The sequence below is a fragment of the Rhinolophus sinicus genome, linkage group LG14 (genome assembly GCF_036562045.2).
Source record: "Rhinolophus sinicus isolate RSC01 linkage group LG14, ASM3656204v1, whole genome shotgun sequence".
In the NCBI taxonomy this organism is placed as follows: Eukaryota; Metazoa; Chordata; class Mammalia; order Chiroptera; family Rhinolophidae; genus Rhinolophus; species Rhinolophus sinicus.
This window is the reverse complement of record NC_133763.1, coordinates 52,120,189-52,138,529: the sequence shown is the minus strand read 5'-3', so window position 1 is coordinate 52,138,529 and position 18,341 is coordinate 52,120,189. Positions and strand designations below refer to the sequence as shown.

Sequence of the window (18,341 nt, the reverse complement as noted above, 5' to 3'; positions counted from 1 at the left end):
ACACTATCACACCTGTGTTGTTTGTTCATCTACCTGTCTCCTCCGCTAGAAAGTGAGCCTTGGGGCGTCCTCCGTCCCTTCCCCCAACTCATATTTCTGTAATGCCCGTCCCTGCTCTGCTCACCCCTTACACTAACTTCCACTTAGCATACTGCGATGCCTGCTCTAACAGGACCCGAGCAACCTCAGCGGGCTTGGTGGCCCGCTCTCAGAAACCTCTGTGCCGGATATGTCCCCACAGCCACCCAAAGGGACCCACATTGGCCCCAAAGCACGAACTGGTGTCTGTGCAGAGACGCAGATGCCAGGGGAAGGCAGGCCTCTGTCAAAGACACCAAGTAATCAGGGCAGTTACTGCAGCTCCGCCCCCATCAGACGGCTGCCAGGTTGCCCTTCAGGCTGAGAAAGTGACCAGAGACACCTAGTGGCCACCTGCGGCCGTGATTCTCAGTCTCTCCCCAAAGACAGCACCCAAATCCGCTGCCCCGCCCACTAGGATTTGCAGCCCCAGGGGGCAAAAATTACCCGCACGAAATTTTAAATAGGCAACGACAAACTAGAAATGTTTCTAGCATTTATTCAACAACATTAATATTATTATATATTGTTAGTGCTCTATAATTTCTATATAGCACAAATGCAAAAATGCTAACATATTAAGGAATAAAAGCATGATTTCCCAATTTTGAAACCTTGAGAAAGGACCAAGGTAATTCACAAAAGAACTGTAAATGGCCAAGAAATACGAAAATAGGTTCAACATCTTTAATAAACAACAAAGATTTTTCCACCTGTCTTTTTGTAATGACCAGATTCTTGGGTCTGTGAGAAACAGGTATATACACGGCAGTGGCAACGACCCATTTAACGGTATGTCCAACAGCTTAAAAAGTCATTGAATTTGACAGAATAGTAACAATTCCTAGGAAAATGCCCCAGTTAAATCAACAGTTGTTTTGTTTGTTTGTTTGTTTTTTTAATGTGTGTGTCATCATTTACAGGAGCCATGAGGTAGAACCTGCCTCAAAATCCAACAATAAAGAGTTAATTAAAATATTGTGCTTCCACAAAACGATTAAAACGCCGGTCAGTGATTCAAACCACTTTTACAGATGGACCCGTTCTCACGTGTAATGTGAAAAAGTAGTGTATACGGTATGCAGATGGTGTTGATTTTGTATTCACACACAGTTTGGTTCATACTTCCATAGTTTTCAAAAAATTAGCAAATGTGCCTTACTTTGATTGTCAGAAAAGAACTTTATTTTTGAAACAAAGTCATGAGACAGTATGGGATTCCTAAGAATTAGGGGCACTGTAGCTCGCTGGTCCAGAGGAGGTAAGGACTTAGGGCATCTCTCTCATTTCATCAGTAAACACAGGTGACTTTGCGCTTGGTCACCCCGAGGCAGTGACTGCCTTGGGGAAGGGCAGCCCCTCAACCAGCAGGAAGGAGGACTGTGGCTCAGGTGAGCAGCCTCCCCCAGGTCCCTCCGTGAGCCCAGGGAGGGGACCTGAGCCTGGGCAGGCTCACCCCAAATCCGTGACAACTCCCTCTGGATTGTCCTAGTCCGTCCCCAACAAATTAAGGCTGTCACACTGGTCCTGATATAAAAGTGACTTTTCCAGGTCCTACCTGCAGCATAGCTTCTCACTGCTTATGGGGACGGAGTCCCGGAGAGCAGTTTCCAGGCTCTTGGCCTCACGTGGAGTAGTGCTGGCTCGGTTGTTGGATGGCCATCAGCTGTATTCAGTTGGCCATCTGCTGTGGCTGGGTGGCCATCAGCTATTACCCGTTAGCTACGCTAGTGGGTTGATTGGTTGGCAGAGAAGCGGTCGGCAGATTGCGGCTCCTGCTTCCTATGTCTCCAACCCAGCCGCCAGCGAGAATATAGTGGTGTGACTCCCCTATCTATGGCTCCGTGGGTGTTCCTTTGGCCTCACCATATCCTGCGTTTTGTACGGGGAGCGGGACCAGAGACCCTGCGTTACACCGCTCTTGGCTGACATTTTATCACTGCTGCTATTGTTGAAAGAATAAACACCTTAATTCTTTTGTATACATGTGAACTACCTGTGACATTGAAATGCTGTGCTTTTGAAAATGTTATTTCAAACAAAAACTCAAGGGATATGGGAATGCATCCTAGGATTTTGTTTAAGCCGAGAAGGGATGCTGGGAAAGCCACCGCACTTTGTGGCTGTATTGAGAGCCTGTGTGAGGCCCCTTTCTACAAACACCTTGAACCAAAGCAGGGGAGCCGCTTCCCTGTGTTTTGAACGTTCCCTTATTAGAAGGTTGCAGGCATCTCTGATCCAGGGCTGGGACACCAGCATCTCTGGCTCCCCCAGGGCCCTAGTGAGGGAGGGGGCGAGGTGGGGGCAAAAGAAAGTCATTGGTGATGAATAACACCGTAGGATTTTTACTCTGTCACACTTGTGCACTCGCCCCGTTAGGGAAACTGTCCCTATTTTCTTCCTAGTTGTCAACACAATTTAAAATTAAATTAAATTAAATTAGAAAACAACAATGAAACCTGCAGTCACTTTTCAAACTCACAGAACATTTTACGTGTCTTTATTGTTAAATGTACCAAGACTCCAATCGGGGCTTCGCGGGATCTGCTATGTTGTTTTCTGAACTGTCATCCTCGTTAATTTCAAAACTAATTTCCTCGTGAAATGGTCCCACATTTGCCTGAAGGGTGATTCCAGGGATGATGGTATTGTACACGTCAATTCCACATCACTATAGTGGGTGTTCACAGAAAATTAAAGCTTTGAGGGATAATTTGTTTCCCTAACAACAGCAACAACACACACACACATGCACAGACATTTATCCACACATATTTACCCACGTGTTTTTTTAGCTCCAGACACCAAGCACCACCTGAAGTCCAAAGATAGCTGGCATACTCTTTTACGTAATTCTAGAGTAGGAGGGGTAATAATTAAAGCAAGCAGTCTTGAAATTTGGATGGCTAACCTAATGGTGACCAGATGGCTGTATCTCCTTGATGAAATTTTTTAGAATGTCTGTAGAGGGCAGTGTGAAACCAGGGGAGAAAACATTGGATTTAGAGTCCAGTGCCCAAGGTTTAAACAGAGCAATGCAGCTTCCTCCATTATGGAAATGGTAATACTAATCGTGTTCCTGCCTACACAAAAGAGTGAAAAAATTAAGGTTAAGAATTAAAGAAACTGGGGGCTAAACTAAATACTAATAAAAATTATTGTGTGTGGGAGAGAGAGATGGGACAACGAAAAAAAGCTTGGCTTTGTTGAATGTACCTTGCTGCATAATTTTAACTTCAGAATAATGTAAATGTTTACCACATGATTAAAAACAAAAGTATTTAAAAATCTCTAAGCAGTAAAGAACACTACAACAAATGTGTCTATAAGGTTGATGACATAACTACACTGAGAAAAGAATTACTTCAAGTAACTTCAAACCACAGTATTTGGACTCTGCAGCTCTATTCCAAGGACGAAAAGAGTATCAAAGAAATCTTACATAGCACCGAACGGTCTTATCATTAGTAGTAACATTGGCATTATCATTTGGAAACTATAGCTGTGTTATAGAATAAAACAAAAAAAGACCAAAATTTTTTGTATTCGAGGGAAAAGATTCAAAAATAATATAAAAAGTACGTATCCTAAAATGTTAATTTAAATTGAAATATCATTATTCATTCATGGTTTTTTTCTCTTTAAAAAATGCATTTCCTCGTGTTGGCCACTAAAAATACCTAGCAGTAATAAAAACTTAGTAGTATTTTTTTATCCATGCAGCCCATATTAGGGTCTCTGAATACCAGGTCCCACTAAAAGCAGGACTCTTTGGAGGAATGTCTGCGGCTAGATCTGAGGCAGGTGACACACAAGAGGGCCCTAGGACATCTTATTGTACCAGAGAGCAAGGAAGCTATGGTAGATTGCTGGGGTTGTGTCAAAAAGACACAAGACAAGAAGCTAAAAAACAAACAGACAAACAAACAAAATGGGACAATTTGAGAATCAAAAAGAATAGTTATTGCAATTTATTAAGGCACATTGAAAAATAGAGAAATCCATGAGTCCATAATGAAACTTCTTTAAAAAAAAAAAAAAGAAGAAGAAGAAAAGAAAAAAAGGCTATCTTTGGAAAGTGTTAGGTCACCAGCTCGGTATTCTGAAAATTGGCAAGAGAAAGAATTTAGCATTTATTCTGTCTTTCCTGTCCAAATTGTATTTCAGGTTACTGCAAAGTTGATGCGGAAAGTTCTTTTTGACAAACACAATTTCAGTTAATAAATGAAGAATGAATGATAGAAACAGAAAATCACCATTTATTAACCCTTATAGAAATAATGGCTCTAGAAACAGCCATCAATCTGTGCTGATAGCATCTGATGAAAAGTTTATAGGGGACTTTAAAATGAATGGATGGATGGCACTAACAGCACTCAAACCTACAGGTCAATGTTAGAACATCTAGATACTATGTGCCTCTTTTATGGTACAATAAGAAATACATCACATCACATTCGATGTAAGTTTGTCACACACACACACACACACACACACACAAGCTTGAATTTAATTTAAGCTTCTGGATCTGTTTACCAGTTTTCAAGAACTACTGGGGAACATAGGGATATCACAGGAAAGTTCAGTGGCACCAGAAAGAATCTACCAGATGAAATAAAAATACAAGCAATTCTTCAACATGAATAATCTGTTTCTTTAGAAAGTAAATGATGTGAAAGTAAATGTTACAGATTAGAAGACATTTAATCCAAATGTGTGGACCTTGTTTGCTTCCTAATTCAAAAAACCAACTTTCAAGTCACATTTATTTTTTAGACAATTGTGGAAACGTGAGCATGAGCCAAGTGCTGCATGATATTAGCAAAGTATTGTTAATTCTGTTTGGCATAGTAATGGCATTGAAGTTATACAGGAAAGAAAATGCTCTTATGTGTTGATACATACTCCAGTGTGCATGGGCGGGGAAAACGTGAAGCCAGGGCTTTGCTTTAAACTAGTCCAGAAAACAAGTTGGGGAGGAGGGACAGTAAATGAAACTATATTGGCAAAAATGTTGTTTTTCAATCTGAAAGTTGGGTAATTGGGGGCCAACGATCCTATTCTACCTCTTTTTGTGCAGATTTGAAAGTAAGGCCAACGCATAGGAGTAAGGCTCAAGACAGAGAGCCAGCAGGGGGAAGGAAGCAAGAAGCAGGCCCTCTGCGTCATGCTGGGAGGAGACCTTCACACAAAATGCAGAAATTCCACCTCTACAAGTTCCTCTCAGGTGTATCCTATGGGCTATATGGATAGTGTACCTCCCCTGCCTAAATGACAGACTCGATCCTATGACTTTCATCTCATCACTTTGTTTTATTGTCTTCATAATGATTATCACTATTTGTAATTATCTTATCAGTGATCCCGTTTAGTTGTTTATTTTTGACTTCCCTCTCCCCCCTCAGAGGTTAACAGTGAGGGGAGGGACCTTATCCCCCATTCTGAATCCCCCACACCTAGTATGGAGCTAGGCAGAATGGAGGCGCCTAGTAAATATTTGTTGAATGAATACTTGAAGGGCACTATAGCATATTTAATTATCGTAACAAGTCAGAGGTCAGACAGTGCCCAGCAATAAGGAGTTGCTTAAACAGTGGTTATCTATAGACTGGAAAGCCATTCTGGCATGAAAAGCATGCTCTGAATGAATGTGTATTGTCAGGAAAAGATGCTATAGTATATAATTGGGTGAAAAGCTCAGATTAAAAAAATAGCATTCACAGCCTGAATACATTTTTGTTAAAAGAAAAAAAAAAAATGTTTGTGTAGAGACAAGATCTGGAGAAGCACGCACCAGGTGTAAAAATGATTATCTGTAGGTAATAGAACTCTGAGTTGCTTTATCTTTTGTTTGTTTATATTTGTACTTTCTGCAATGAACACAATTATTCAATAAGAAAAATGTACATTAATATTAAATCTTAATACAAAGATTTTCAAACAAATTAAGATCTTCAAAATGAAATAGACTGTCTTGCGAGGCAGTGAGGTAACATCTTTAATGCTCGATAAGTTCGAGCATTAAGCAGGTTACTGTAGAAAGGATGTGTTTTCCTGCATTGAATGAGACCACATAGTCTCATAGTCCTTTCAAATGTTAAAGATGTTGCGAATTCGGGACTATTTACCCTTAAAGGTTTTTTAAATAACATACTTTTAACGAAACAGGTAGTACACGAACCATTTCTACTTTATTCTTAATTGTTGAATAGGTTAAGAATGCAATGTATACAATGTCAAAAATGAGCCCAGGCATTTTTCGTAGGTTTCTGGACTGGGTGGAGTGTAGGAGTAATATGTTGCTTTGTACCGAGAATGTGCCACACCTTGATGCAATTTTCTGATGAGTACAAACTATAAAGCGAGGATTAAATTATGGCGCTTACTCTGTCAACAATCAATCAACAGTTGTTTTGGAACAACTTCTATATACAACTCATAGTGCTGAGTGAACAGGGAAATGCCAAGACATATAGGGCACAACCACTGTCCTCAAGAATCTTAGAGTCTCGTTGTTGTATAAGAAATCTGCTTTGCTTGGCAATCGAATGAGAATCAACAACCGGTCCCTGGGCTTGGCCTCTCTGTGAGGTTCTCTTGCATCAAGTACCACAGATTCTTCCACACTAGTCCCCAGGGCATAATAGGCCACAAAAAGACCAGAAGTTCTTTCCCTGGATTTCCCTTAGCACAGCTGAGACAGCCTGGAACTTTCAAGGAACCAATTACTGGTTCTGGCAATATTGCTTACTAGATAACTTTAAAATCTTTATGCTATAACCATCTCAGCTATTAGATAAAATACCATAAACATTGTTTTGCTGCCTATGTATGCTTGAAAGAAAGTAAGAAAAAAGTTCCATAATTGAAAGAAGAATTGAAAACCAAAACCGGAACAGGAAACTCATGAGTGTATATGGCAGCTGCCTGAGGGCAGGGAGAGTCATTTTCTAGTGTTTGTCTGCCTTAGCCTGGGCTTATGGGGAAAGGGGGAAACCTTTAAAATTAATAACCAGGGGTCTGTGCCTCAGATCGGTTTGCTAGAAGGAAGGAAGAATAGATATTGGAGTAAACGGGTGGCAAACAATATGTTTTAAAGAGCTAAAAAGAGAAATCATGAACTGGAAGATAAACATATTGAAATGCAGTGGTTTCTTGAATAAACAATGTAAAAGTCCTACATTCATCTAATAAGAGTTCCAGAAAGAGGAAGAAAAAAGCATGAGTGAGGAAAATATTTGAAGAGATATTGGCTCTAAGTTTTCAAGAATTAATGAAAGTCATGAATCCTCAGAAATATAAATCTCAATGAAAATTTATAAAAATCACCAGAGAGATGAAAGAGGTTACAGGCATACCTCACATCATTGTGCTTTGCTTTATCGTGCTTTCCAGATACTGCTTTTTTTCTTTTTTAGTTTTCTTTCTTTTTTTACAAATTGAAGGTTTGTGGCAACCCCGCACTGAGCCAGTCTAGAGGCATCATTTTTCCAACAGCATTTGTTCACTTTGTGTCTCTATGTCATGTTTCAGTAATTTTTGCAATATTTCAAACATTGCTTTTTAGACATAATGATGTTGCATACTCAGTAGACTACAGTGTCGTGTAAACATAACTTTTATATGCACTGGGAAACCAAAAAATTCCTGTGACTCACTTTATTGAAATATTCTCTTTATTGAAGTGATCTGGAGCCAAACCCACAGTGTCTCCAAGGTATGCCTGTACCTTCACACACACACACACACACACACACACACACACACACACACACACAAAAAAAAAAGGAAAGAAAAGAAAAAGAAAGAAAGAAAAAAAAGAAAAAGAAAAAAATGAAAATTAGGCTGACTGCACCCTTCTCAGCCATTAGTGTCAGAAAATAGTGGGAAAATGTCTTCAAAGTGATCTGAGATTATATTTACCAACCTGGAATTCTATATCCAGCTAAAATATCATTTAAAGGTGATGATCAAATTAAGATATGTTCAGGTAAAGATTGATTTTACCACTAACAGTGGCTAAAAGAACTACCACAATATTTACCTCAGGAAGAAGGAAATTGAATCCAGAAAAAAAGAATGACCTGATGTAGGTAATAGTGAGGGAAAAAATAAAAATGTGGATAAAAAGAAACCAGCATCGACAGTACAAAATAGTAGAAGTAATGATGGCTACTTCGAGGATGTTAAGATAAAGCTATAAAATTGGCCAGAAGAGGTGAGAAGTTAGGCAAGATAGGAGGCCAGGGTAAGGCAAGAAGAGGCTAGTTAAAGTGCCCGAAGGTGTGTAAGTGTAAAGAGCTGTCTAGCAGACACAGAATAGAGTTTCTGATCCCATGATAGCTTGTTCTCACCCAATGTAGGCGTGGATTAAGATTTCCAACACTAGCTCCCCCTGGCACCACATGACAGGTGCCTAGCCTGGATCCTTTACCTCCAAACTTCCTGCCAATTTTCTTGTGAAAAAATAACAGATGGTGGTGGTAGAGATCAAAAGAAAACGGCAACAGGGAGAACTAGTGGGAAAGAAAAAGCAATACAGCTTGGCGACTGGTTAGATACAAAAGCAAGGAAAAGGAAAGAGTCAAAGATTTCACTGCAGTTTTGAATGTAGGTGTTGACAGCGGCCTCACCATCTGAAGGATTAAAATCTGAAGGGAAAAACAACAACTGGTTTGCAAGGTAGTTATGTTTAGTCTGAGACGTGTCTGAGATATCCAAATGAAACTCTTCTGTGAGAATCAGAGATACCATGTTTCCCCAAAAATAAGACCTAGCCAGACAATCAGCTCCAATGCATCTTTTGGAGTAAAAATTAACATAAGACCCGGTCTTATTTTATTATAAGACTGGATCTTATATAACATAACATAACATAACATAACATAACATAACATAACATAACATAACATAACATAACACCAGGTCTTATATTAATCCTTGCTCCAAAAGACGCATTGGAGCTGATTGTCTGGCTAGGTCTTATTTTCGGAGAAACACGGTATTCTTTTAACCTGCAATTTGCAGGGCATGTGGCTAGAGATAGAGATTTGGAAACACCCACATAAAGGAATCACCCAGAGTGCGTCTTTATGTATGAAATTCTTACCAAGAGCCTAGCACATATTAGGCCCTCAATAAAAGTGTGAAGAATGAGTCAATACATGAGGTATCTCTGTAAAAAGAGAAAGCCAGAGACCTCCGGGCTGAATCTAAGTTATGTGCAGATTTAGAAGTGGAGGTAGGAAAGAGAATAGCAGAGAAGAAATTATAGAAAAGAGCATCCAAAGGGTTAGAAAACACTGAGGGAAGTGCAGTGCTGCACTGAGGAGTGGGATCCCAGGGACTGAGAAACACCATTGGATGAGAGGTGACTCAGGCCTCTGGAAGGAGACCATCTAGCATAATGGTTGGTGGGACAAGCATTATTCCGTAGCATTAAGGAAGATTTAAATAAAAGATAAAACAATGAATGGAACTTTGAGATTTAGGGAAGACACTAAGAAAAGAAGAAAGGTGACCAGTGTCGCTAGAGACGAAATTAACACTCCCCCCCATTGTTTAAGCTAAAGTAACTTTAGTATGATTCAAAACGTACGAGAGAGCCCTAATGAGCCCCAAAATGCCATGGCTCACCGTGCCTCCAGGATAAAGTTCCAGGAGCTGTATGTCATTGTACAAGGCCCTGCCTTATCTGTCCCCTGACCAGCTGTGTAATCTCACCTGCCTCGGCTTCCATGACTGTCAGCCAGGCAAAGTTGTTTGCTACAAAACACATGCTCACCTGTCTGGTGAAGGCTTCGCACTGAAGGCTGTTGACTTATTTTGTCTTATCTTCTCAGCCTGGCCCACTCCTACACGTCTTTCAGGACCAAGTTCAAAGGATACGTTTTGCTTCCACTGGACGAGTGGTCCCCTCTCAGTGGTGCCGACTTCGAGAATGTATCCCATGACACTGTACTATGACATTGTCGTTTATGACGTGAAAGACATTTGTCTTTCTCTCCAGCTAAAAGCCTGGAGGGGAGTTGCTTGTATTATGCAGTGCCTCGCTTATAGAAGTGATCAGTGAATTTTTAATGAATGAAAAATGGCAGTTAGGGATGAATAGAAAATCACTGAGGGGAGGGAGGCTAGCGGAAGGAGATTAATTCCTGACTTTCGGGTCCATGTCATCACACATCATACACATAGAAAAATAGCCTTGGGACCCTGACAGTTGAGCTTCTGAACACACAGCTGATACAACTACATCATCGGCAGTAGAATGAGTATCTTCTTAGAATGAGACCTGGCATTAAATGAGGTATGTCCGAAGCCATAGATCTTGCCTGGTGTGACGTCTGTAAAAGAGGAGACTTGCTTCTCTAGGGTGGACGCATTCTGAGGTGAGCTGACATATTTCAGATGTAGCAAGGCCAGCTCACTCTGATTTCCTGCTGTGTCATCTGGGATGTTGTCCTTACTCATGATGAATGCTGGTTGTCCTGTTCTACCTGTTCCACCTGGTTGAGATGGAACTGCTATCCTGCAAGATAGAATCTCCTCCTATAACTGTTCAATGGCTTAGAGGTACCAAGACGGTCATGTAAGGGGAAGGAAGGGCCTGTGTGACTAACCCGATTTGGATGACAGTTCTGCACTGTCCTGGTTCTCCCCCACCTGAGTGTCTAGAGCCTGAGACCCCAAAATAGCCGTATCAATTGTCCAGTCCAAATCTCTGGGTAATTTCTCTGACTTACCATCTTTGCCCTCTTCACTTGGAACTCGACTTCCTCCTAACTGCTCAATTTCTTCCTCCACTCAACTTTTGACTTTCTATTTTGCCCATTCATTCATTCATTCATTCACTCACATACCTAACCCGTATGTATGGAGTGTCTTTGATGTCCCAGCCTCTGTTCTTTACACCGAGGTGACTCCAGTGGACAAAGCAGACCGGGTCTGTTATCTCAGTAACGTTCACTGCCTAGGTGGCACCGTCTCCATTCTCAAGGATTTGATTCTCACCTCTGTGTGACTTATTACTCTCTACTTCTCTAAATTTTCAGGGATCTCTGTCTGGAGTTCCAGCCCCACATGCTGTCTCAGGGTCATGTCTTGCCTGGACCTCCACGTGTCCTGAGCTGACCTTCCCTTCTTCCTCCCCACACCAGTTCTTTCTCCTGACATCTCTGTGTTCTCAATGGTGTCATCAGGTCTCAGTCATCAGGCACAAAGCCTCAGAGACACCCCGTTGCTTCCTCTTCCTCCATCTTAATACATCACCCAGTTCTCTCTACTCTTCTTCTTTCCGGACAAATGTTTTCTCATGTCTGTCATTTCCTTTCCTTACCCACTGCCACGTACTGAATTCAGGTTCTCATTTCAGGCCTGGACCACTGTAGCTTCTCACGGTGATGTACCTACTGTATTATCTCCACTCATTTCTTTCTCGACAGCACCTGAATCCTTGCTGCCTAATTAACCTTAGGGGCATCTAAGAGAGTGCTACAGGTGTTATGGAGACCAACTTCTATCTTTCTAACGACTTCTCTCAAAACCATTTTCCTACCATCACACTCCACAAATACGATACAGTTTCAGCTCCTTGGTTTGTCACACAAAACCATCCATGACCTGGTCTCGTCTCTTCCTCTCTGAGGATGTGTCCTCGGGGTCTTTCGACACCACCTCCCCCTTCGATCTCCTTTCTCCTCCCTCTGTCCAAATTTGAAACTTCTCCCCTCTTCTCCCCAGAAATGTGTATTATAGCTCAGTGTTCAGAACACTCGTTTTAGAATCAAACACATCCTGTTCAAAACCCTGTTCTGCCAATTACAAACTGTGTGACCTTGGGACCTGACAGCTCTGTCTCAGTTTTCTTATTTAACAAAGTGGGGGCAAAACCACCTTGTGGGACGGTTGTGCGGACTGTGTGAAATCATATCATATGATTGCTCTCACGATCAAAGCTGCATGCGAGAAGCTGGAATTACAAGCGACTTCCCAAGAGGGAAAGTCTCTAACGGGGCCAACAAAACTGTGAGCACCCCGTAAACATCGGTAGCCTCAGGCTGCCAGCCAGGCGGGAACCCATAAACACGTGCTTTCCTGCTCTGTGAGATGGTTCCTACCTTTTCTGCTCAAATCGCACTTCCTCAGAGAGGCCTTCCCTGGTCTTCACCTAAAACCTCCACACTCCTTTACTGAACGTCTCCGTTCCTGTCTTCTTTATTTTCCTTACAGCATTACCTGCTGCCGGAAATGAGGAAAGGCTATGGGGCTATGCGCTGACAGCTCTCGCGCATCCAAAGGAGTTTCTAGGTTTCCACAATGAAACCATTCTTAGAATGCCCAAATCTCTCTCATCAAAGCCCTCCTGTAGCGGCCTTCTAGAGGTCAAGGATATACGAGCCTGGTGGTACCCCCATCCACGGTCAGCCCTTGATCCATATCAACGGGCCGCCTGTGTACGGGTGTACACTTCCGTTCGGATCCACATGTCTCTTGGTGAACCACTGTGTTTCCCAAAACTCAGGCCTTAGCTTCCTGCCTATGGCTGGCTCCAGTCTGTGTCTTCTTAGTTGGGTAGCAGAGCACTCCCTTCCCACCTTACCCCACCACCGAGTCCCCAGGCTTGTTGCTGCAACACGCATCACTTGTGGGTCAGGCAGGTTCATGGGTGATATCATCTGTTTGTAAACAGTTTCCACAAATCACCTCCCACTGGGAATCCCAGAATCTCAGAGATGGAAGGAAGGGCCCTCCCACCCAGAGCGGGGCTGCCCTTCAGCACCTCCCTGACAGGGGTCATTTGGCCTCGACTTAAATATCCTGGATGAATCAATGGAGTGTTTCTGACCTCACCTCTGAGCAAGTGCCTTTTGCTGGGTGGATGCCATGACAGCTTGCCAATCACTGGGTCACTGATGTAACAGTAGGCATGACGCCAAGCTTCAATCTTCTAAGAGGCTGGGTGTGTCGGCAGAGCCCCGAGTGCCCCTTGGGTGGTGGTGATTTCTAATGGGTACCTGGCACACACTAGTCTGTGACACTTTGAGTCTGAGAACGTGGATTTGGAGTCAGACGGACCCCAATTTGACTCTCATCTCCCTCACTCGCCATCTGGGGGCCTTGGACATACACTTGGACGTACGTGCGACTTGGGCCAAGTCTCTGAAACTCTCTGAACCTGTTTCCCCACATATGAAAATCAGGGAAGTTCATGTCTGTATCTTGAGATCACAGTGAGGGTTAAATGAGATAAAGTGCCGGGGCTTGTGTCCAGAACAAAGGAAATGCTTGGTTACAAAGAAGCAGCTCCTGTGACTATTATTATCACAGTTGTTATGGCTTCCTCCCTCCTGAGCCAGCAGACATCACTTCAGGGGGGTGCTGTGCTCTCTCTTCCTTTTGTCCTGAAATGAGTGGTAAGATCGATGTCCACAGGCCTGGGTCTCTGACCCACTCGGGATGACCGCACCACCACCTTCACACCACCGTCTCTGGACAATGACATTCCCACGTTTCTGAGTGTGGCACATCACACCCCCTGTGTCGTGGAAGCCCAGGGCTCTTGGTCGGGCCTCAGAGGCAAGGATGAGACCTGGAGAGAGAGCTTCCCAGTCTCCTGGAAGGCCCAGCTTGCGGAAGTCCCTTCACCCATTCAGCACAGCAGTGGGTCAGTGGCCCTCTGGGACAAAACCCAAAAAACATCTCAGCTGCCTGTTTCCAGAGCCAGGCTGCAGATGCAAACCTTTGCGGCTCAGCTGCCTGGGCCCCGCGGGCAGGAGGGTGGGCAAGGCTATGGAAGGTTTTGGGGGGACCCAGCGGAGCAGTTGGGAGCATAAGCCCTGGAGCTGGGCATCCGGTCTTCTCCATCACGTACTGGCTGAGTGACTGTTCAAGTGAGGCATTCTCAGTTTCTCTTCTATAAAGTGGGGATAACAGCCCTTACCTCACTGAGTCATCGCGAGAATGAAGTGAGACGACGCGTGTCACTGCCATCCTTAGAACACTGCCTGGCTCCATAGGCGATTTCTGCTGTCGTGATGAAGTTCCAGAAAAGCACCCTTGTTCAAGCAGGGATTTCAGTTTCCTGCCTTTTACAAATATGCCGAGGCTGGGCTGAGTGAGGGATTGGAAGGGGTGGCAGGCAGAACACAACAATCACACAGACGAAAGCACAACCAGCCAGAGGGGTGTTCTCAGGAGGTAGCTTTATTATGACATGTCTTTAAGAGGCAATCAGATCAATAGGCTTTTATTGAACACCTACTACGTGCAAGCCCATGCAGACAGTAGAGCCCAGTGTCCCATCCAGGCAGGAAAATCACACAGGAGTCAGGGAGTTTTGCGGGCTGAGGACAGGCTGGGTTTCTGGACATCCAAGTGCAGCTAACTTGATGGGAGGGCAAACTAGGAGGCCCAGCCCCGAGCGCGAGCTTGGTGACCCGAGGCAGAGACTGCAGGCCGGCCGGTGGCTGTCGCACGGCTCTTCGGGGCAGCGGGGGCCTCAGCAGCCGCCGCAGCAGCCTTGGCTCTGGGTGTTGCCCGAGCACTGCGACCTCTGACTGCCGCCCCCGCAGCAGCCGCCCCCGCAGCAGCCGCCCCCGCTCCTGCGCTGCCGGCGGCGCCTCCTAGGGAAGCAGCAGCAGCCGGTGGACACCGAGTCGCAGCAGCCGGAGCCCCCGCAGCAGCCGGAGTCCCCGCAGCAGCTACCGGAGTCGCCGCCGCAGCAGCCGCCGCCGCAGCAGGAGGACGAGGCGGCGGGAACCGGGGCGGGAACCGGGGCGGGCGCGGGGCCGGAGCCCTGGGAGGCGCCCTTGGGGTAGCCCTTGGCCGAGGCCGCGCTTTGCTGGGAGGACATGGCGGGGTCGTCACCGTTAACCTGCAAGAAAAGCAGCCTTTCACACGCGAGGTACACACACGTGTCCTTTCCAGCAGCGGGACTTGGGGCGCGTGAGATTTGGCTTTGTGAGCACGACGGCCTGCCCGGTGCGAGGACGGAAAGAGGGGGAGCAAAGAGACAACCCCCCAAGAGGTGTCTCCAGGGCGTTACACGTGCACAGAGCGGGGAACAGCCTGTGCACAGTCAGTGCTTTCCCAATTTCTGGGGATAGAATAAGGAACACCCAGGGTCTCCACTGCGGAAAATAGCGAGGATACTGAGGCAATGTACTGCGTTTCCCAGAAAATGAGACCTAGACAGACCATCGTCAGCTCTAATGCGTCTTGTGGAGCAAAAATTAATATAAGACCAGGTCTTATTTTAATATAAGATTGGGTCTATAATATAATATAATATAATATAATATAATATAATATAATATAATATAATGTAATAATAAGACCGGGTATATAATATAAGACCGGGTATTATATTAATTTTTGCTGCAAAAGACGCATTATAGCTGATGGTCTGGCTAGGTCTTGTTTTCGGGGAAACATGGTATCTGTAAGATCCAGTCCAGAATTTTCCTGGCTTTTCCCCTCTCCCATTTCATGTGGCCACAGACTTCCAAGTGATGGTCGCATAGTTACTGGCCCTGCATGAATGCCCCATCCTTTAGAAAGTCCCCAATCAGCCTGCATCCCCAAAGCGGGTCTGAAGAATCCACAAAGGCCAGAAGCATGTCTGTCTAGGTCTTCCCTGCCCTAGCCTCTCATTTCCCACAACCACAGGAAAAGGAGAGTGGTGCCCAAGGAGGAAATGCATCCCAGACTGGAGGGCCAAAGACGCAGGTTCTAGCCACAGCTCCGCTCCAGGCTTGCCCGGGAACCTGGCAGAAGCCCCCACCCCAGGCTGACCTCCGTGCCTTCACTGGTACCATGAGAGGTTGGCTCACTTGACACTTAATGCACATTCCAGGGCTCTCCTTCCAGCTGTGTCCTGCCTTCCCCTTTCCCCAGCCTCCTCCCCAGGCCCTGTGTAGAGACTCACCAGCCCCTGGCGCCACCAGAAGACACTCAGCTTTCCAACTGGAACGGGCCACCTGCTAGGCTGTGGACTGACCAGCTTCCAGCGAGAAAACCTTTTATAGATTCCATTGGTCTGGGAGTTGGGAGGAGCCTGTTTCCCAATAGACAGGCTCAGCTGACGCTCACATCCCTGAGACGTTTGTCACTTAGGTAACACTGGAGGTGGTGCACGTGCTTACTCAAGTCACTGCACAGAGGTGCCAGGATTGTCGTGGCATGTTTACTTTCCAAACAGGACACGGGTCATAGCTGGGACCCTGAGGGCTGTGTGGGTGAAGACACAGCACGGAGACTCAGTGAGGAGAGGTCTGCGGCCCTTTCACAGGACATGTTGTGTTTGCCCCTTTTCACAGTGTACACACACACACACTCTCACACACACACACTGCTCCCGTTCACACATCTGTCCCTGCGTGGTCATATCTTGGCAGTTCATCCCCTCGGGGTCCTGGTTTGCGCGTCTCTGGTTCTTGGGCCTTGGATCCTCGCGTCAGTCCACACGCTAGTGAGGAGCCTTCTGAGTTTCATCCAGATGCTTCCAGGTGGCACTGAGTGAAGGTGGCGGCAGGGATGTGGCTGTGGGAATCCCAGTGGCAGTGTCTCTCTGTCACTGGAAGCAGGAAGAAAACCCCAAGCAGTTATGGAGCCATTAAGACCAGAAAAGTTGTGAATGTAATCATGTTACCACATCAAAGAGAAAACTGTATGCAGGAGGCTGGTTCTGTGGCAATGCCAAGCCAGCCTGCGGCCTCTCTGCTCCTCAGCCCATCCCAAATTGCCTTTGAAGATAGGTTCTCCTTGGGGCCACTGCCGAATGGAAAGAGGGAGGGAAGGAAGGAAGGAAAGGGAGAGAGAGAGAGAAGTCTTTCCCAAGGTTCCAAGTGTCCATGAAAAATGGTGTTTTAGAATAACTAACTTTTAAGAATTGGAGCGACTTTGGAGGTCAACTGGCTTCATAACTGTTCCTTAAGCAATGTACTTGCTCACAGCCATGAATGTGCGATACAAGAAATCCAAGACTGAGAATTCAAGAGTTGATGGTGAGACATAGGTTTGGGGGTGCATGTGCTGGGAGTGGCACGAGGGAACGGTAAGTCACAAAAGATACCAGTTTCATTTAACGTGGCTTTAGAGCCTGATTAACAGGTTCCATGCACGTAGGGTCACCTGTTGGTGAGTACAGGTGAGACATTCCAAGAAGTGAGGTCAGTATTAGAGAAGGAATGAAGTCACCAGATGGAGACAGGATCTTCTCTGGGAGATGGTCTGGGCAAGTGTGTGCTCATCGTGTGGACTTGCTACTCATGTACTAGCTCATGCACTAGCTCACTTCACCCATCCATCACTGTAACTCATACCAAAGGAAGGGCTAGTTGTTTACCTTGTACAAGGTCTGACAATTAAGTTCGCGAATTCATCCTACAAAAAGTGTTACATACCTCATTGCTGAATATCACTATGGTCACCTTCAAAGTAGTCCCCTTGGGAGAAGCTATGCACCGACACCAGTGCCTAGTCCACCCCTCAAAGCAATTTTGGAACTCTTTTTCTGGAATGGCCATCAGTGTATTTCCCTTAATGTCCTGAATGTCATCAAAATGCCTTCCTTTTAATATTTCCTTTATCTTCGGGTAAAGAAAGAAGTCATTGGGGGCCAGATCAGGTGAGTAAGGAATGTGTTCCAATATAGTTATTTGTTTACAGGCTAAAAACCCCTTCACAGACAGTGCCATGTGAGCTGGTACATTGTTATGATGCAAGAGCCATGAATTGTTGGTGAAAAGATCAGGTCGTTTTCATCTAACTTTTTCATGCAGCCTTTTCAGCACTTCCAAATAATAAACTTGGTTAACTGTTTGTCCAGTTGGTACAAATTCATAATGAACAATCCCTCTGATAGCAAACAGGTTAGCAACATCGTCTTAACTCTTGATTTGGACTGACAGAACGTTTTTGGTCTTGGAGGATTGGCTGACTTCCATTGTACACTTTGATGCTCTGTTTCAGGGTCGTATTGGTACTCTCATGTTTCAACATGAGTGAAAACATGGCCCAAAACATCATCTTGCCTCTCCAACAGGTCTTGGCAATCTGCAACTCTCCTTTGCTTTTGTTCATCAATGAACTCCTTCGGGACCATTTTTGCACACACCTTTCTCATGCCAAGATTATCAGTTAAGATTTTCCTATTTCTCTATCTATGTTTACTTGGTCTGCTATACGTCTCACAGTCAGCCAGCGATTTTGACACACTATTCGACGAATTTTTGCAATGTTTTCGTCAGCTCTGCTCTTTATTG

At 44.8% G+C, this 18,341-nt stretch overlaps 1 protein-coding gene and 1 long non-coding RNA gene across 3 annotated transcripts in view; both read right to left on the bottom strand.

Moving 5' to 3' along the window:
• Positions 1 to 18,341, bottom strand: part of LOC109451576 (uncharacterized) — a 420,408-nt gene that overhangs the window by 20,081 nt on the left and 381,986 nt on the right. The gene's annotated exons all lie outside the window — the stretch shown is intronic.
• Positions 14,267 to 16,640, bottom strand: CRCT1 (cysteine rich C-terminal 1). The gene is made up of 2 exons (XM_019739829.2): positions 16,004 to 16,640; positions 14,267 to 14,950 (listed from the first exon to the last, which is right to left on the bottom strand). Exon 2 carries the CDS (start codon positions 14,927 to 14,929, stop codon positions 14,576 to 14,578), a length of 354 nt encoding a protein of 117 aa, XP_019595388.2. The 5' UTR covers positions 14,930 to 14,950; positions 16,004 to 16,640; the 3' UTR covers positions 14,267 to 14,575.